Consider the following 21,417-nt stretch of genomic DNA (forward strand, 5'->3'; position numbering starts at 1 on the left):
TGAGAGAAAGCTTCACTACAGAAGAAGAAGGTAAAGAAAGAAGGTTCAATGAATACAGAAACAGAGGAGGGTCAACATTCAATGTCAGAACTGAGTTAAAGACTTTTCAGTGGAGATTTTTGCACCCAGTTGGAATTATTACAAACTTTTGAAAGCCTCTCATGGTAGAAGATGTCAACTCTTCAATAATTCTTATTTCTCTGGCCAGAATGATCTCACTCCCATCTCTTAACAGATGGGAAGCATAATGATTAAATGAAAGCTATCTATCTATATAAAAATGGCTGTGTGTTTGTGTCTGTGTCTGTGTCTGTGTCTGTGTGTGTGTTCCAGCATAACTCTGAAATGCCTTGAGCAATTTCAACCAAACTTGGTACACAGAGGACTTACTCTCTGGAAACAAATATTGGAGGGGGGGGTTAAGACACTCCTAATACCCCTTGGGGTGTGTGTTCTGTTAAGATACAGCCTGTTGTACCTTAAAAGGGCTTCTACTGTACTGCCGTAAAATGGTTCCTACTGTGCAGCGCAGTGGAGTTGCCATGGTAACAGCTTCACAGTACTCCACAGGGACATTTTCCTCCTATAATTAAATACCCGGGCAATGTCGGGTTATCGGCTAGTTGTTAACATAATGCTCTAACAGTGCTAAAGCAAAAAAAAAAAAAACCTCCTTATGATTTTCGAAGGAAAATGTATGTTGACCTCACACGATGTGGTCGATGGGAAATATTCAAAAGGGAAACATTCATCTGCGCCCACTGACTTCTACAGCAGAGAAATCTGAGTGGCAATTCTAAGCTGTCTGTTATTTCCATGAAATAGTGCATTGCTTAGCATATATATATGCTGAAAGCACTTTTGTGGGGTGGATAAGCTGTGAGAGTATAAGGAGAAACTTAAAATAAAACACACGCCACATCAAATAGCTTGGAAGCTGGATCTGAGGTTGCTTTTAATGTATCACTGACTGTTTTTTTCTGTTTCCTACACACCAGGCAGAGTGAAATCATTTTATAAATACACGGGGGCATGGTGTGAACGCAATTCGTCAACACCTGTCCCATCAGGACACCGTGAGCTCTTTCACTCTCACGAAACTGAAAGGGAAATAATAATAATAATAATAATTTATATCGGCAGCCAACTTTCATTAGCAGAATTTCACCAACTGTCAGCCGCTTTCAAGCCTTCTTCTCTCTCTTACTGCTGGGAAGACAGTTACGGGATCCGTGATACCCAAAGACGAAACCGACTTAAGAAATTAACAACCGTAGATTCAATGATGGGTGTTTGAGTTCAATAATGGCAGATAGCAACCCCTGACTGGCCACTATTCGTTCAATGATTGTTGTCAAACACAGTTCCAATATCTCAGGGGTTGCCACAAGGAAGAGGGAGTCAAGCTATTCTCCAAAGCACCTGAGGCAGGACAAGAAGCAATGGGTGAAAACTAATCAAGAAGAGAAGCAACTTAGAACTAAGGAGAAATTTCCTGACTGTTAGAACAATGAATCAGTGGAACGACTTGCCTCCAGAAATTGTAAATGCCCCAACACTGGAAGTCTTTAAGAAGAGATTGGATAACCATTTGTCTGAAGTGGTGTAAGGCTTTCTGCCTAAGCAAGGGGTTGGACTAGAAGACCTCCAAGGTCCCTTCCAACTCTGCTATTCTATTTCTAAGGTGATGTAAAGCTGTGTTTTATATTTATGACCGTTGCAGCAATTCCATGCTTACGTGATCAAAATTCAGATGCTTGGCATATGACTCATATTTATGAACCTTGCTGTGTTCCCACAGTTGCAATGGTGTCCCCATTTGCCTCCTCTTGACAAGGAAAACTCCATGGGGAAACCAGAGTCACTTTACGACCGTGTTACTAGCTTAACAGCTTCAGGGATTCCCTTAAACAACTACGGCAAGGAAGGTGGTCAAATGAGGCAAGGCTCGCTTAACAATGTTCTCGCTCAGCAACAAAAATTGTGGTCGTAAGTCAAGGCCTATCTGCAATCAACCTTAGATGGAATTAAGAGTGTTTGAGTTCAATCATTAACGTTCCAGAGCTGGTTCCTGGCTTCCATTCATAAAGAATGGATGAAAATGTCTATAGAACAGTGAGGAAAAAGGAAAACTACAACTTTCAAAATTTGAAATCGGCATTACAAGTTGGATTGTTTGTGCATTGTTTTGGAGTGGTACGGTGGCCTAGAGGAGAAGCTCTTGCCTCACAATCAGGAGGCTGTGAGTTTGATCCTAGGTAGAGATTAGATGGATGGATGGATGGATGGATGGATGGATGGATGGATGGATGGTTGGTTGGTTGGTTGGTTGGTTGGTTGGGATTGATGAATTGATGGTACGGTGGCCTAGAGGTAGAGCTCTCATCTCACAATCAGGAGGCTGTGAGTTCGATCCTAGGTAGACATAGATGGATGGTTGGTTGGTTGGGGAGGGGATGGATGGATGGATGAATGCTTGGATGGATGGATGGATGGATGGATGGATGGATGGATGGTACAGTGGCCTAGAGGCGGTGCTCTCATCTCACAATCAGGAGGCTGTGAGTTCAATCCTAGGTAGAGATAGATGGATGGTTGGTTGGTTGGTTGGTTGGGGGGATGGATGGATGGATGGATGGATGGATGGATGGATGGATGGATGGATGGATGGATGGAACGGTGGCCTAGAGGTGGAGCTCTCATCTCATAAATATAACAAATGTAACAAAAAGGCAACAGTAAAAAAATATTGGGTTCTGTCTGGATGGTCTCTTGTGACGAGCCGAAGGACAGAGAATGGAAGTAGTGATCTTCCTCCCATATTTGAGCATACCGGGGGTTGTAAAATCTAAATAGATACCTTTCAGCCTGGCTGGCTGATAAGGAGTCGAGCTCTGTGGCTCAATGGTTAACACATCTGCCTTAGAGGCAATACAGCACAGGCTCGATTCCCAGTAAGGGTATGGCTAGCTGATGAGAGCTAAATAGCTTGAAATAGATCTATACTAGTCTCCCTTTATTTATTTATCAGCAAAAATATAACAAATGTAACAAAAAGGCAACAGTAAAAAAATATTGGGTTCTGTCTGGATGGTCTCTTGTGACGAGCCAAAGGACAGAGAATGGAAGTAGTGATCTTCCTCCCATATTTGGGCATACCGGGCATTGTAATATATATATATATTTCTGAGTAGAACCCACATATCCAACTAGAGAAAGTGAAAAGAAGGTATTTGTGACAGTATTGAAGAAACATAGTGTTTAATCTCTCATGCGTCATATCTCTAATTTTGCAGCACGTCAGCACAGAGATGTTAAAAACTGCCCATTAAACCAAACCGAGACATCACTTAAACTACTTTTCACATTTCGGCAATAATTTAGCAGAAACTTTTTATTTTCTGAAAATGTTAATTGCACACTTAAAGGTTAGTTAAGTGAAAATATTGAAACAGGTGCCCTTTCTTGCATTCAAAAATATCACCTTTCCTTCCTGTTTCAAAACAACTCATTAAAGTGATACAGTTTCTTGGGCCGGCTTTTGTGGATTTTCATTATTAAACCTATCATAACAGATAGAGATGAGCTGAAAGCCTCGTTTCCAATTCAAAGTCATTTCTAACAGGCTCTGAATTGGTATTATTGAACAATTCTTCAATATGACTGCTTATTAAGGTTTTTTTTTTAAAAAAAAAAATTATTATACGAAGCATCAGAATACTCCGTAAAACAGGGGTGTCAAACTTGATTTCATTGAGGGCTGCATCAGGATTGTATTTCACCTTGGGGTGGGTGCAACCAAGGTGGGTGTGGCCAGCTCGACATCACTCGTGTCGGGGGCGCTTGTTGTGGCCCGAGTGCTCCGCCAGCGAAAACAGGCTCCCGAGCTCCGTTTTCAGCCGTGTTGGCCTCCTGCAACCTTCTCCTAGCAAAAGTGGAGCTTGAGGGGGGGAGGGATGCTTTTGTTGTTTTCAGGACAGCCCCGCAGGCCCGATCTAAGCATGATCCAGCCCCGGGGCCTTGAGTTTGACACCCCTGTCGTAAAAGATCCAGCTACTCCATGGTTGCCTGTTTCTGATTCTTGTTATCTGTGACCCCAAGTTTTCTAGATTTGCTAAAGCAAAATTCACACCAACTAAAATATTGAGATGACACAAATAATTAGATCGCTACGGTACGCTAAAAAGGGTTTTAAAATAATTGTGAATCAACATGCATATTTGTGAATGTGGTCCAGGGATAAAATTCAGCAGGTTCTGGAGAACCGGTAAAGGAAATTTTGAATAGTTCAGGCAACTGTCAAATACCACCCCTGGCTGGCCCCAGAGTGGGGTGGGAATGGAGATTGCAATATGCTCCCCCTGCCATGCTCACCCAGCCAGACCCACAAGAACTGGTAGTAAAAAAAAAATGGTTCACCAACAAAAGGGTGCCCGACAAAAGGGCGCCCAACGAAACCATGGTGACAAAACCACAAGTTCTAAACCACGCCGACGAATGAGCACTGAAGTGCACCGACAACAGCGCACCGACAGAAGTGCACTCTAAACCTAACCCTAACCCTAACCCTGACTCTAACCGTTACCTTAACTTAAATCACGTTTCTGTCAGTGCGCTGTTGTCGGCGCGCTGTTGTCGGCACATTGATGACGTTGTGGGTTTTGCGCCGTGGTTTTGTCGGCGCGCTTTGTCATGCGCACATTTGTCGGGTCACAAAAAAAATTGAATTTCACCACTGATGTGGTCCTTTTGTTCCCTGCTAGGAACATCTCATCCATGTGCATCAGCTGGAATTCTCCCTCCCCATTTTTAAGGATCAGCATCATTGAAGGCTTTCAGCATATTACTTTGGACATAAATCGAATTTTAAACACTCCTCCGACGTTAAAGCATATAATTTTGACATTGGATGCAAACCCCACAACCAGCTTGAGATGTTCACACAGCTTCATAAGAGAGTTAAATTTGATTCAAAGAAAATGGCATCATAACTTACCTGAATTAATGCTTCACTTAGTTTTGCTTCATCCACTTCTAATATAATGTGCTTTATTTCTTCGTAAGGCATGCGGAAAGATCCCAGGAAAATAGCTGAAATGACACACCATCATAATTTGAGAGAGGACATTAAATGAATGCCTCTTGTATATTTTATGGTGAAACGCATGGATTTTATCGACTCGTAATCTGAAGACAGGTTTATACCTATTTTATGCATTGTACTGCATTGTATGAAATAAAACACCATTTTATACAATGAAGTTGTGGTGTGAAGGATAAAAATATAACCTAGAAATGTAGGCAACATGGTACAAGTCTGGGGACAGATATACAATATCTGAAAATACTGATTTTGTGTTGTGTGTGGGTGTGATACCTTGATATTCAACTGTTTTTAAAATGATCCAATTTGGCACTCAACACGTGTTGACGTTTGTTCCAATACTCATTGTTTGTTTAGTAGTAAAAGCACAAGCTGGAACTTATTGCTGTTAGCTTGTGACTTTCTTACATTATTTCTTGTGGGAAAAATTGTTTGGTACTCACCATTTTGGGTACTCATCACATCTCCTGGAACCAGTTAACGATTAGTACCAAAGTACCTCCCTCCTTCCCTCCCTGTCTCTTTCTGTGTATAATGTTAATACAGTTAAGTTCTAACACTTTAATTCTTAGATTTATGAAAGAAAACACCACCATCAAACTGAACCCAGATCCTAATGAAGGAACAACCCATCAAAACAGAGCTTTGTTACATATCTCTTGTCATCCATTTCTGCTGAAGAAATGGTATCTCCACAGGATACTGCTAATGAAAACAAGGGCCGAGGAGACAATATAATCCATTCCTATAATAATTTACTTCTAAATATTAAATGATAAATCTATTCTTTATATTATTTTTGAAAAGGCTGAAGGGGAAAAAAATATATTCAAATGAGCCCTGGATAAAATGACTATATTACATACACAAATTTTGGGCAGTCTTCCCATCCAATATTCTTAATTCTTTCACTTTCTTCTTGGGCATCGTTATCTTCTTCTCCTCCACATTCTCCACCGTCTTTTTCACTACAAAGCAAAAAAAAAAAAAAAAAGTCCTTGATTATTTACATACACAGAAACCTTTAAAATGCCAGAGTTGGTTTTCTACATTTTCTTAAGATCTTGCTTAATTAAAAGAACAAAAAAATATCAAGTGAATGTGCATGTTAAAAAGAATGGGATTAAGACACACAAAGAGTAACATTTGAATTTTGTTTTGGGATTGAAAAGATGATTTTGATAAGGCTGGGCTACAGTTGTGCAACAACAATGCTCACAATAGAATCCCTTATGCAACAAGGCTCGAAACTTTGGGCTTCGACAACCTGGAACTACGCTGCCTACAGTCTGACCTAAGCATAGTACACAAAATTGTCTGCTACAACGTCCTACCTGTCAACGATTTCTTCAGCTTCAACATCAATAATACGCGGGCAAACAATAGGTACAAACTCAAGGTAAACCGTTTCAAACTCGACTGCAGAAAATATGACTTCAGCAACAGAGTGGTCAACGCCTGGAACGCTCTACCTGACTCCGTTGTTACATCCTCAAACCGCCACAGCTTCAACCTTAAAGAGCCGAGGTGGCACAGTGGTTAGGGCACAGCCGAGGTGGCGCAGTGGTTAGGGCGCAGTACTGCAGGCCACTTCAGCTGACTGTTATCTGCAGTTCAGTGGTTCAAATCTCACCGGCTCAAGGTTGACTCAGCCTTCCATCCTTCCGAGGTGGGTGAAATGAGGACCCAGACTGTGGGGGCGATATGCTGACTCTGTAAACCGCTTAGAGAGGGCTGAAAGCCCTATGAAGCGGTATATAAGTCTAACTGCTATTGCTATTGCTATTAAACTGTCTACCGTGGATCTCACCCCATTCCTAAGAGGTCCGTCAAGGGGGCGTGCATATGTGCCCCCTACCGTCCCTGTCCCCATTTATTTGTACTCATTCCCTTTGTTCATGTCCATGTTTATACTTATACCTGTTATCTTGTATATGTTTGACAAACCAAATAAATAAAAATAAATAAATTTAGAGTTTCAACCAATTAGAAAAAAAGACTTTGCATCATCTTGGCCCTACACAACTGGTTGTCTCCAAGACCCACAATTTCTTTCTCAGCATGTTAGGGCCTCCTACTGGTTTGCATCCAACACAACAACACCAAATTGTGTTTGATTTATTCCACAATCCTGGCAGGTTAATTTAAAACCCAGCCAAGGGAGCTGGGAAGGAGCTACAGGTGTCGGAGAAGGCAGAGTTAAACACTCCACAAAACAAAATAAAAACCGAAGTGTCTATATTAAACCTGTTGGTAAGCAACCGAGATTTTGTTTTCGGTGAAGACGGCGATCTATTTTGTGAGCCCTCACGTGTTTGTTTATTCAAGCCGGAGAGAAAGAGCTGATGCAACATGCTGCAAGAGATTGTTTTCCAGATTATGCTTATGTGATGAGCTCCATGTGCAGCTGAGGAGAAAGCTGAGGAGGCTATCGTACTGACTATCCCTGAAATTAATGGATCCCCGGGAAAGGATAATTTTATTGTGACACCTGCTTTATACCTGCACTTGTAACAATGACATTTGACAACGTGAACGAGAACGGTAGAGGAAATTAAACGCAGCCAGTTGTTCTGGTGACAAGGAAAACCCAAAAGAAGGTTGCAATGGTTGAGAGACTTAATTAACTAAAACTTCACTATTAGCCTATCCCAAAATCTGGAAACACATGGGTTTTGAAAATGAACAGCTGCATTCTACTTAATGTACTCTCACACCTGATCATTAACTCAATTACTGATCTCCATTAAACATTACCTCTACACAATTTAACAGTTATAATGTTAAGACAAAGCAAAATATTGAACACCGGTGGCGACAAGGTAAAGACTACAGGATAAAATGCTTGAATAAGGAATTTTAAAGGGTAAAAACCTCACCCTTGGGTGCAAAATTGTACTGCAAAAAAATATCTTGATATATCAAAGGCTCTTCTCTGAGCTCAAGGTGGTATACACAGCACACTTGTGTTTTTTTCAAAAACCTGTTTGTTCTCAAAACTCTCCTGACAATCAAAATTCTTTACCAACCAGACCTGCAACCTACCTTCCCTGCCAAACTGGGTGGGTAGGACAGGATGATGTGAGAGGTGGGTTTCTGCTGGTTCTGCCCGGATTGGGCAAACCGGTAGTGGTGGAAGCAGGAGGCTCCACCCACCCGCCAGGATGCTTCTACGCAGAAGTGTAACGCATGTGCCCGAGTGTGCACGCACACATGAGTGAACCCTTAGTAAAAAATAAATAGAAACCCACCACTGGATGATGTGAATAGGACAAGATAGTTCCTCAAGTATCCTTGGCCCAAGCCATCAAGCCTTTTCAATTCTGTCTTGTCTATTTTTACACAACAAATTGCACTAACATTGAGAGTAGAATAGAATAACAGAGTTGGAAGGGACCTTGGAGGCAACTTTCCCAACATCAGAGATCTCTCCAACGAGTCTTTTCTCATTTGGTGGCCAAACTATTTGGGCTTCAGCTTCACTACCTGTCCTTTCAAAGGACAGTCAGGGTTGATTTGCTTTCGGATTGACTGGTTTGATCCCCTTTGACTGTTTTGGTCTTTGCCAAGAAGAATAGAATAGAGCTGGAAGGAACCTTGGAGGTCTTTTAGTCCAGCCCTCTGCTCAAGCAGGAGAACCTTTACCATCTCAGACAAGTGGCTTCCCAGTCTCTTCTTAATAACCTCCAGTGATGGAGCACCCACAATTTCTGGAGGGAGGCAAGTTTTTCCACTGGTTAATTTTTCTGTCAGCAAATTTCTCCTTAGTTCTAGGTTGCTTCTCTCCTTGATTAGTTTCTACCCATTGCTTCTTGTCCTGCCTTCTGGTGCTTTGGAGAATAGCTTGACTCCCTCTTCTTTGCGGCAGCCTCTGAGATATTGGAACACTGATATCATGTCTCCCCTAGTCCATCTTGTCATCAGACTAGACATACCCAGTTCCATCAACCTTTCTTTATGTTTTAGCCTCCAGTTCCCTAATCATCTTTGTCGCTCTTTTCTGAACTCTTTCTAGAGTCTCAACATCTTTTTTTACATCGTGGTGACCAAAACTACACAATCTCATGGTAAATGACTCATATTTACATGAATGCCTAGAAAGTGTGCCATCTAACTGACCATTCCTAAGTAGGAAAAGATTAGCTTCCATACTAATAATCACCTCTCAGTACAAATCAACAAGCCAAAAAATATTTTCTGGAAGACTAACAGATCACCGATAAATCTTAATTCCATGAGTCCCCCAAGTTTAATCATACAAAATCATTGCATCAGTCATTTAATTAAAGGAAATTTAACATTTCTCCTTTTCACCTTCTCCAAGTGTGCGTACGTAGCATCACTTTCTTTTTTCATTTAATTAATATGTGCACAGCCTGTCTTTTTTTGTTTAAGGAACATTCATGTTGACTTAAACATTAAAAATTATACACGCAGAGACACAAAGTAATGTTAAGTTACACAACAGCACAACATGCTTTTGGGCTAAGCAAAGGAGACACCTCTCTAAACCAATGATTAGATGTGTTGACTCAGCTTCCCCTGGGAAGGTACTTTATAGAATAAATCCTTTAACAGAAGACTAAGAGTTGCATACATTAATTTTCCACAAACACCTGCTAACATTTAATAGAAAATGATGCTCCCAGCTCTTATCTTGGGGGTTTCAAATTCTTTAAATGAACATCCAGGTTTTTATGTACAGATAGACCTCGACTTAAGGGATATGGTGGCTCAGTGGCTAAGACACTGAGCTTGTCGATCAAAAGGTTGGCAGTTCGGCGGTTCGAATCCCAAGCGCCACACAATGGCGTGAGCTCCCGTTACTTGTCCCAACTTCTGCCAAACTAGCAGTTTGAAAGCATGTAAAAATGCAAGTAGAAAAAATAGGAACCATCTTTGGTGGGAAAGTAACAGAGTTCCATGCGCCTTCGGCGTTTAGTCATGCTGGCCACATGACCACGGAGATGTCTTCAGACAACACTGGCTCTAGAGTCAGGAAGGACTAGCACATCTGTGCGAGGGGAACTTTTACATTTACCCAGTCCTCAACTTAAAACAGTTCATTTAGTGACTGTTCAAAGTTGCAAGGACTCCTGACCATTTGGTTCACACTTTACGACCACTGCGGCATCACTGTGGCCACATGATCAACATTCAGTCGCTTGGTCATATTTAAGAGTCACACGATCTCCTTTTGCCTCCTTCTCATGAACAAAGTCAAGGGAGAAGTCAAATTCACTTAACGACCATCTTACTAATTTAACAACTACAATGATTCACTTAACCATCAAGGCAAGGAAAGTTGTAAAATGAGGCTTACTTAACATACATCTCACTGACCGACATAAATTTTGGGCTCAACCGTGGTCATAGCACAAGGACTATCTGTACTCATTCTTGCACTTTTCTTAAGTAGTTCTTGATCTTCTAGGGTGGCTCACACATAGCTTGGTACATGTTGTGGTCCACCAGCGGCCAGTGGAGCTGGCGGCAGACTCGGACAGTGAGGAGGTTGGGGAGGAACATGGGCCAGTCCTGGAGTCTGGGGAAGGCTCTGATGAGGGCTCTGCATCAGAGGCAGAGGGGCGGCCAGGGTCGTATGCCGTTTATCACCTGCCTTCAGAGTCAGACATCAGTGAGGCAGACAAACAGCTGGAGCCTGTTCCCAATGTGCGCTTGCACAGAGTTGCCAGACAAAGGGAACAGCTAAAGAACAGGGGTTGACTTGGGAGTAAGGCCACAGGTGTATGGTGAATGGCCCCTCCCATAGGGAATAAATAGGAGCAAAAGGGGAGTGGTGTTTGCAAGAGACAATTTGTTAGTGTGAAGATTTGCTTGTCTGAGAGAGTCCTTGCCAAGTATTTCCTTGTACAGCGTTGCGTCAAGAAGCTGTCGACCTGGCAACTATCCAAGGACTGATAAGGTCTGTGTTTGCAATTCACCCTTGAAAGACTGTTTGCCGGGACTTTGTTGGATGTGAATGCTAGGAATTCACATTAGCCAAATAAAAAGGGGTAGGATTTTTGGGATCAAGGAGTCTATTTCGTGATGTGGTGAAGCCTAGGTCAGAACAGTACAAGGATAAGCAAGTGTTACAAGCGAACACTGCCTATTCATTATCATAAAATCTTGCTAACGTTTTACCAGAAAGCAAATTTCCAATCCAGTGGTTTCAAAAGCCTGTTTTACAGTTGCTCCAAAAAGGACAATAAAGTTTTTAGTGCATTTTTGCATAATTATGTTATTTCAATGCTTTAGAAAAAATCCAGAGAAGTCCACTTATAAAATCTGCTTCCCTTTTCAAGGAAACTTCAGTGCAGCTTTTTTTTTTTATTGAAAACTAGAATAAAGCAAGTGACTCTAGAGACTCCATCTCTCCGTAGCTCCAACCACTTGCAATATTTATGCTACTTTGTCTGAGAAATAATTCCCCCTCTTAGTAAAGTTGACACTGATGCTAAGAGAGCTACCGTATTCAAGATATATCGCATCTGTGCTGAAATATTCATTGGAAATGCTGACACCTTAATAAGATTTTCTTGATAGACTATGCTCTTTGACACGGAAGAAATGTATGTGTGAGGGGGTTATATTGTTTTATTGTTTTTAACAGGAAAACAACAACAACAACAAGGACAACACAACTGCAGCCAGTTCTAGGTGCACAGGATAATGTGCCTGCACATTTTCCTACAAGCAAAGTGATTATTTTCACACACATGCACACACAAAATTCTGTTCCCCAGAAGCCCATTGTTCATGTTGAAAATGTAAACCTCAGCACTATTATTAATTAATTTGTAGATGTCTCCTATAGTTCTGAAAATACAATTGCTTCACTTATACTTAAAAGACACACACAGTAACTAAAGCCACCTGTGGCCTTACTCCCAAGTCAGGGGTGTCAAACTCAAGGCCCAGGGGCAGCATCCAGCCCCCTGGGGTGCTTAGATCTGGCCCACGTGGCCACCCTGGAAAGGACCGGCCCGCAGTGCCTCTCCCAGCAAAAACGGAACTCGGGAGGACCCTCCCGAACTCCATTTTCACTGGCAGAGGATTGCAGGAGGCCGTCGCAGCTGAAAATGGAGCTTGGGAGACAATTTTCACCGGCAGAGCGTTCGGGCCACCAGAGGCGCCCCTGACACAAGTGAGTCAAGCTGGCCATGCCCACCCGGCCATGTTCATCCAAGCCACCAACTGCGGCCCTCAGTGATATACAGTTTGACACCCCTGTACTAATCCATCCATCCATCCCACCACCACCGCCAAAAACAAAATTACAAATAATTACAGAATCATGTTTAGGGATTGAAGTTACGATGGCACTGGAAAAAAGTTACTTATGATGGGTCCTTGCAACATTCCTACAGTCACATGATCAACATCTGGGGACTTGGCAACTGGCATGTTTTAATGACGGTTGCAGGATGACATGATCACTATTTGCAGACTTGCCAGCCAGCTTCCAAAAAAGCAAAGTCAATGGGAGAAGATGGATTCGCTTAACGAGCAGACGATTGACTTAACAAATGCTGCGGTTCACACAACCACCATGTCAAAAAGGTCCTAAAGTGGAGTATGGCTCACTTAAAAACCTCCGTGCTTAGCGACAGAAATTCTGATCCCAAATGTGATTATAATTTGAGGACTACTTGTATGCAGTAGAGGCTACTATCAGAGGTGGAACCTGAGTTATTAATACCGAAGGCCCATCTGCTCGAATCAACTGTTTTAAAATTATGATGGGATGTGGTGGATGCAGCCATCTTTTCTTTTAGATCTTTGGCCTGCCACACTTTCTATTATTCTGCTATGCATTTTCTATTGTGGGAAAATGGGAGGGGGGAGTGTTAAGGCGTGAGATGCGATGTAGCCATAACAAAATTCTTCCTAGAAAACCAAGGTCATCCTTTGTCTTTGCACCCAACCGGAACTGGATGGGTGGAACTGCCAGCATGACAGTGGAAGATTGGATCGTGTGATGGACTTGTGGGTGTGGGGGCGAAATCTTGAACTTTCAACTAGATGGAGAAAACTAGGAATTCGAATTTGGGTTTTCCCAGATGTGCCAACACGGCTCTTTTAATAAATTGGAACTTTGCGCAATGCTTTGCCTTAGACTCTGATTTACGTTTGTTTGTTTGTTTGTTTGTTTGTTGGATTTATATGCCGTCCTTCTCCCAAGGACTCAGGGCAATGTACATTTTTTAAAAAAAAACATATTACAAAAGTTAAAAAAAAATTAGATAGAGTATCCAAAAAACAAACCCAATTAAGATTAACAATAACATTTAAAATTCGATTAAAGTTAACAATAATCAATCATTTATTTTATTTTATTCAGGCCAGGCTGGCTCGCTGGAAAAGCCAACTTTTTAGGGCGCGTCGGAAGGACCAGAAGTCGGGGATTATACGAAGCTCCGAGGGCAGCTCATTCCAGAGGGAAGGCGCTCCCACAGAGAAGGCTCTCCCCCTGGGGGTCGCTAGCTGACACTGTCTGGGAAACGGCATCCTAAGGAGGCCAACTCTGTGGGATTGCACTGGACAGTGGGAGGCTACCGGTGGCAGTAGGTGGTCTCGCAGGTGTCCTGGGCCTAAGCCATGGAGCACTTTAAAGGTCATAATTAGTACCTTGAATCGTACCCGGAAGACAACCGGCAACCAGTGCAGGCCGCGTAAAAGGGGTGTAACATGGGAGCACCTAGGTACCCCTTTTGGATCCACAGAAGAACAAGTTCTCCTATTCACCTATCTGCAACTGTTCAGCTCCTGCTTTGCCACGATCCGATAATTCACTCCACTTCACTTGCTTGAACAACTTTCAGACGAAGTTCAATGTCTCGAAACTTTTCTGTGTCGTCTACACACACCAAGGGATGCCAAAGGGAAGTTAGGGTACTATGGTGGCAACCATCCTCAGCAGAGAACCTGTGGCCACGTCATCTCACAACGCAGCAACGCAGAGCTCTATCTATGGAACGCTGTAGCTAATGCTGCATGATGAAATCTCCCTGCAACTGAAGTACCGAGAGTGTAATAACCCGAGGTCAGTTCTTCACTACTTTAAGCTTCCTCCAGGTGATTGTCAACTCTACATTTTGTTCTTATGAAGTTATAAAACACTGTATCGAACAAATGAGCAAGGTATGTCTCAGTCATGATGTTTTTCCCACACTTAATTAAAGACAGGAAAACAACCAAACATTTGCAACTAGTTGTAGTTTGCAGAGGAAATGAAACAGAAAACATAGTGTTCTTCGCGTTTTATTTCTCTACTTAAAAAGGGAGAAGGATTTTATTTTAATTTTTACTATTAGTCTTTTTAACATTATTCAATACCATATTTAAGCAGATGTCGCCTTCCCCATTAGGTTGCCTGGATACAAATTCATTCATTTCCTCCAACAATTAAATTCATCTTCAGGATGACACGTAAAGAAATCCAACGGTATTTTTTTTTTTTATAAAGCACTTAATACTTCGGCAATGATGATTTTTCTCCGAATTCAAAGCGTGTAGGTACCTGAGCGGGTGGGATGTGTGTGAAAAACACAGCACAGACCTCAACCGGCCTCTTATTTATTTGTTGAAGTGTTTTGTTTGTCAGGCTGGCAAAATGTTCAGGAGAAACATGCCAAATTAATGTTTTTCAAACTCCGCAACTTTAAGATGTGTGGACCTCAACTCCCAGAATTCCCTAGTTGTGACCAAAAGAGGTTGTAAGCACAATGTTGGGAGAGAGATGGTCTGTTGTAAGTCGATGGCAAACCTATGCCATCACGGGGGCGGGGGGCAGTGGGAGTGCAGGGTGGGGGTCACATATGCATGCACAGCAGTGGTGGTTTTCAAAAAAAATTTGGAACTTCTTCTGTAGGTGTGGCCTGCTTTCTGGGTCCACTGGTGGAACCTCTTCTAACCGGTTCGGTAGATTTGACAAACCGATTCTACCGAATAGGTGCGACCTGTTAGGAACCCACCTCTGATGCCCGGGGGGTGGGGGTATAGAGAGCATTGCATTATGGGTGTGGGCATGTGTGCCCATAAAGGACAAAAAGGTTAGCTGTCACTGACCTATAGTGATACTGGAAGCCACTGTTAACATAACTGTCCTGACGCTCTTCGTTCCACACCAAAGCACACTCCGAGCCAGAGATAAATTACGGCATTTAATTAACAGACAAACAGGTCCTTGGCAGCAACCTGGCACAGACAACCTTGGGCAGCAATAAACACAGATAAGGCTTGGTAGCAATCCAGCTTGCCAAGCTCACACAAAGTTCTCCAACATTCAATTCTGTGTTGACTTCTGCAAAGAGGGCATATGCACAAGTAGCCTTTTTATAGTCTGGAGAGGAGCCTAATGACCATCAGCTGAGTGCAATTACCTCCTGTAATTGCGTAATGGTTTCTGACGCCTAGTAGCTCTTCGATGGCGTGCATCCAGGAACAACTCACTACTGGCCTCCGGCTCATTCTCCCTTGTCTCCTCCCCACTGGTCCAAGGCTCAGGTGCCTCCTGGTGACCAACCAGCCTCTCTGCGCCCTGCTCGGAGTCGGAACCCTGTCCAGGGTCCTCCACATCCTCCAGAGCCGACTCATATGGCCCCTTGCTATCGGAGTCTGGTGGCAGCTCCAACGGCTCCTGCTGGGCCACAACACATAACCAAGTTTATAAACCTGTTTTTACTAAAATCCAATTGGGTACTAGTCGTAGAACCCAAAAATCAGACCCCTGGATGTTCCTTTTCTTCACTAACAACTCTTTTACAATATCTAAAAAGCATATTTAGATTTATAAAAATAATCTAAAATTTGTCGGTAGGTTAAGCCATCATTCCACAACCGTAGAGGATAATCACCAAATCCGCTCAGCTCAAATTTCAGTAAATGTCTCTCTAAAAACATTTTGAGCCAAAGAAGTCAATTGCCTTTTGCTGTCTTTCAGAAGTTGAAAAGGAAAATTATAAACATTTTGAACATAACTTCCTGTGCAAAGAACTACTTATTCAGTGGTTTAAAAATTATAATATTGTTTTTAAATGTATATGAGAACGTTGTTTCAGCTTTAAATTAAATTAAGATGGTTGTAGCCGGTCTTATTTCTTTTAATAAAATATGCATAGGCTACCTGGGATAAATATGAAAAAGGGGGGATGAGATTAAGAATTAAAAAGTTCAACTATTTATCTGAAACTACAAAGCCCTTACTTTTGCCATAATTATTTCAGAAGCTTCATCTCATTTTTGTACAAAGGGGGTATATGTGGAATAGGAAATTATTCATCAGCTATTTATCCAGATAAGGAAACAAAAGGAGTATAATCATTTGATGTTAAAGCTGTTTTTGGCCTGCACAAAATCAGAAAAATCTATACTGCTTGGGCGTAAGTCTAATAAAAATTGTTAATTTCTTACTTCTGCATAAAAACTTTGATTTAACTTGCTATCAGATTTGCATTAAGTCATCATAATATGGCATCTGTTGGGAAAAATCTGCATTTTATGGGTGCAATGCGTTACTTAGATCTTTGCTATTAAAAAACTGCCTCGAACTTTTCTTCCTTTGAATATAAAACCTATACGTAACTACAAAAACAAAGACAGAGGCCCAGAACAGCAAATATAACTTAAGATACTCTAGGATCCTTCATTGCCTCTAAACTAATTAATGATTATACTGATTACTGATTACTGATTATACTGATTACTAAACTGATTAATAACTACACAATCCTCAATTTCCAACCATTAATTTAGTGACTGTTTGAAGTTACAATCATCATTGTCTTTTAATGAGCCCATAATTCCTTGCAGGCTGGAGTCTGGGCAAATGAATGGAGTTGAGGGTTTACTGGCCAGATGCCTTTCATGTCGCCAAGGTGGAGTTTTGTTCAGTAGATATAATTTCAATGTGCCAAGAGAGAGAAATATCTGCCTCTACCTAGGATTGAAGCCACTGCCTCCGTAACCATTTGAAGTTACACTGGCCTTGTAACTTGTAAAAAGACTTGTAAAAAGACTCACAACTGTGGTAACCATCACATGATCAAAACATGGGCACTTGGCAACTGGCATGTATTTCTATGATGGTTGCACTCAGGCATGAAATCCTCTTATCTTCGCTACCGGTTCGGTAGTGGGAGCGTGCCCTTCTGGCATGTGCAGAAGGTTGGTATGAGCCAAGGTGGCACAGTGGTTAAATGCAGCACTGCAGGCTACTGCTAGATCAGCAGGTCAGCGGTTCAAATCTCACCGGCTCAGGGTTGACTCAGCCTTCCATCCTTCCGAGGTGGGTAAAATGAGGACCCAGATTGTTGGGGGCAATATGCTGGCTCTCTGTAAACCGCTTAGAGAGGCCTGAAAGGCCTATGAAGCGGTATATAAGTCCACTGCTATTGCTATTGCTATTGTGTTGATGTCAGGGTGCGAGCCCCGCACCGCTGCCACTACCAGGTCTCCCAAACCGGTGCAAGCTGGCAAAATACAACCTCTGGTTGAGCTGTCCCAAAGTTATGTGATTGCTAACCTTCCTAGCTGACCTCTGTCAAACAAAGTCAATGGGGGAAGAGCCAGATTTGCTTAACAATCAGTGATTCTCTCAACAACCATGCCATAAAGACAGGTGCAACTCATTTAAAAACACCTTACCTGGCGACCACAAATTCACAAACTCCTCAGTTGTGACCTGAGGACTCCCTGTGGTTTGTTTTTTTTAGATACATATAGTACCGTTATATTTTTAAAAATATATATTTTATTGTTTTTACTTTTAAAACAGAGCAGTACCGCAAAGTCGAAGTGACCATACAATCACATTATATACAATTAGCCTCATCCATTGACTATTAGCCTACTTAATATATTATCTATCCTTCTGTCCAATCCAGAATGAAACAGGGTGTGTGGGAATCGGCAAGATATCTAAATGACCTGATCTCCCCAAAACAAAGAATAGCTTTCTTCAGAGCCAGATTTAACATTCTTCCTTCAGCACTCCTCCAGGGCAGGTATAAGAGAACACCTATAGCAGAACGGGTTTGTATATGTGGTAAAGGAGAAGTGGTAGATAATTCACATGTTCTATTACACTGCGAGCTATACAGAGCTTGTAGGTCTGCACATATTCTCCCCTTATTAGCGAGATTGCCAGGGAGGGCAGACCATTTTTATCTAGGCTTTCTCCTCCAGGACACTAACCTGGTTACCATGTATGCAGTGGCAAAGTTCTGTGCTGCTGCAATGTCCATAAGAAAAAAAAAATTGGCTACAAAAATATAGTACCATCTTGTACCAATTATCTGGACATACCTTTAACAATCTGTGGACCATTATGTTATTATCCACTTTTAATGTCAATACTTTTAAATTATATTTTAATGTTAGTATTTTTTTAAAATATAGTGTAAAAACTAATGTGTATTGCTGGTCTTTGACCGTAATAAAGATTTTACTTACTTACTTACTTACTTCTGTCCAATCACAGTATTTACAGTTTGTTCCAGTCTTGTCACCTTGTCCTATACCAATCATAAAATCTCTTCCAGACTCCAAAATATTCTGATTCCCCTTTATTTTTAAGTTCAAGAGTAAGCCTATCTGATTCTGCACAGGTCAAAACTTTTTCTGATTATATCTAGCTCTGATGGTATATTTTCATTGTTCCAATACTGCGCATAAGTTATGTGTGCCGCAGTTAGTACATGTATAATTAGATAAAGTGCATTTTTCTTAAACCCCTCCGGGATTATGCCTAGGAGAAACAATTCTGGTTTAAACAAAATGTGTTCTCCCACCATTTGTTCCAATCAGGATTGTACTGTTCCTGTCGTTTGGCCGCAGTACCGAATTCGTTTAAGATACCTATTGCCTTTCCAGGTTCCAAAGACATAAATTCTGTTTCTCTTCATGGTGAGATTACTTAGAAAGAGATGTCTACTTTCCACACAATAGACAATTTATGGGCAAAAAAACTCCACACCCCATGATTATCCCTCCTTCAGAGGTTTTAAAAGCAGATTGAATAAAGCCATGAATGAAGAATCAACAATCAACAATTTATGAATACACTTCAACTGGCTCAAACAACACCATATATCAAAACCTCAATAAAACGGATTGACACAGTAACACAGATGTGGGGAGGACAAAGGAAAGAAAAAGGAAAGGAAAAATAGGAAGACAAAAAAGGGGGGGAAATCAAATTCCTTTCCAACTTGACAGATTGCTGTGAATGATCCTAGTGACAGGCTCTAATAAAGTATTAATATCCTTTGATTGCAAGTAAATCCCACTCCCCTTCTTTGCAAAGACATGACCTTCAGCTAAATCTTGAGAGAGGGGGGAAAAATCATGGAAGATGAAGCGAGAAGGCTGGCGTGGACAGTTAAGGAAGCCTAGAAAGATTGATGCTGTATTTCTGAGGGAAAAAAATACATTGCAAAATCAGCTGCTTTGTTGACTGGCATAGAAAACCATTTCTTTTCATTTGGGTCTGCTGATAACCCGGTGCTGCCCGGATATTTATTTATCCCAACCCTCCTTCCATGGATGTTGCCACAATTTCTAATGTTGGATTTTCCCCCTTACCAGAGGGAGCCCACTTGTGGAATACTGTAAAGCCGTTACCATGGCAACTCCACAGCACTGTACAGTAGAAGCCATTTTAAGGCAGTACAGTAGAAGCCATTTGAGGCACAACAGGCTGCACCTTAACAGAACACACATTTCAAGGGGTGTAGGGGGTGTCTTACCCCCCCCCCCCAATGGTATTTGTTTCCAGAAGATAAGTAATCTGAGTACCAAGTTTGGTTGAAATTGCTTGAGGCATTCCAGAGTTATGCACACAGACAGACACACAGAGAGAGCGGGGTGTTAGGGAGGGAGGGAGGGATAGATAGATTGTAGGAGATGAACAGACTGAGCCTGAGGGCAATGTCAAACACATCATCAGTTTTGAATCTTTATGCCCACGTAAGAGATCGAAGCCCAGCCCCCTTTGAAGTTTGCTGACTTTTATTTGGTGCCAAATTGCCTTGATAGTTGGTAGTTGTCATTTATACCCTTCTAAATGAGCATCATGAGATAAACTCATAGTGCTTTTCAACTTTATCCTTGCTCCTGATTTAACAGTTATCACATTTAAGAGGTTACATGTCTAAGTTTATTGTTATAAAAATGACTAGTTTATATGCTAGAATGTCAAAGTAAAAAGCTGAGGTTTGATTCTATTATCTTACTCTAATGCACCAAAGTACTGCACATGTTTCCCTCCCCTATCTTTCCTACAAATTTCCTTTGCATTTTTTGCATCTTAAATAAATCCCTTAAAAAAAATCAACAGATTGCATTTGAACTCATTGTTAGATCCTAAGATATTTAGCGATCCTTCAAAAACTAGTTTCTTCTAGATCTGATCCTGTTGTGGCCCAGCAGGAGCCGTTGAAGCTGCCACCAGACTCCGACAGCGAGGGACCCTCTGAGTCAGCTCTGGAGGATGTGGAGGACCCTGGACAGGGTTCCGACTCCAAGCAGGGCGCAGAGAGGCTGGTTGGCCACCAGGAGGCACCTGAGCCTTGGAACAGTGGGGAGGAGACAAGGGAGAGTGAGCCGGAAGCCAGTAGTGAGTTGTTCCTGGATGCACGCCATCGAAGAGCTAATAAGCGTCAGGAACAATTATGCAATGACAGGAGGTGATTGCACTCAGCTGGTGGTCATTAGGCTCATCTCCAGACTATAAAAAGCTACTTGTGCACACAGAAATCAACACAGAATTGAATGTCAGAGAACTTTGTATGAGCTTGGCAGGCTGGATTGCTGCCAAGCCTTATCTGTGTTTATTGCTGCCCAAGTCTGTCTGTGCCAGGTTGCTGCCAAGGACCTGTTCGTCTGTTAATTAAATGCCGTAATTTATCTCTGGCTCGGAGTGTGCTTTGGTGTAGAACGAGGGGGGTCAGAACAGATCCCCACTTGACTGACAGTCCCAATTTTGTCATAAGCCGACAACACTTGGCCTTTCTCTTCCATCTACCCCGTGGTCACTTCTGTATCTTTCATCGATAATCACCATGGGATAGTTAACCCCCACCCACTCTGGGTAATTTTGCTTTTCCATCTTGCAAAAAGGAACGGCTGACAATGGCCCCAAATTTTACATCTCAACAGCACCACAAATTGATGTCCCTTTGAACCCACTTTAGGAAACAAGAGGAAGGAAATGCCAGAGGCTGGAGCAACATTGTGACTGTTGAACTCAACACAGAATTCAAAGCGGGAGCTTCCTACACCGCCTATATTAAGAACCATGGCGATCC

The 21,417-nt window shown here is 41.9% G+C and overlaps 1 protein-coding gene across 2 annotated transcripts in view; it reads right to left on the reverse strand.

Annotated features, from left to right (window-relative positions):
• The window catches only part of DIAPH2 (diaphanous related formin 2), a 353,946-nt gene that overhangs the window by 211,447 nt on the left and 121,082 nt on the right, over positions 1 to 21,417 (reverse strand). For both annotated transcript variants that reach the window (XM_087727709.1, XM_087727708.1), the window contains 2 exons: positions 5,971 to 6,072; positions 4,997 to 5,091 (listed from right to left, as the gene is read on the reverse strand). In XM_087727709.1, the coding sequence (XP_087583835.1) occupies positions 4,997 to 5,091; positions 5,971 to 6,072 (197 nt within the window). The remainder of the gene's footprint in view (positions 1 to 4,996; positions 5,092 to 5,970; positions 6,073 to 21,417) is intronic.

Source organism: Thamnophis sirtalis, unplaced genomic scaffold (assembly GCF_051295495.1).
Source record: "Thamnophis sirtalis isolate CommonGarterSnake01/CBP01778 unplaced genomic scaffold, rThaSir2_p1.2 scaffold_13, whole genome shotgun sequence".
Taxonomy (NCBI): domain Eukaryota; kingdom Metazoa; phylum Chordata; class Lepidosauria; order Squamata; family Natricidae; genus Thamnophis; species Thamnophis sirtalis.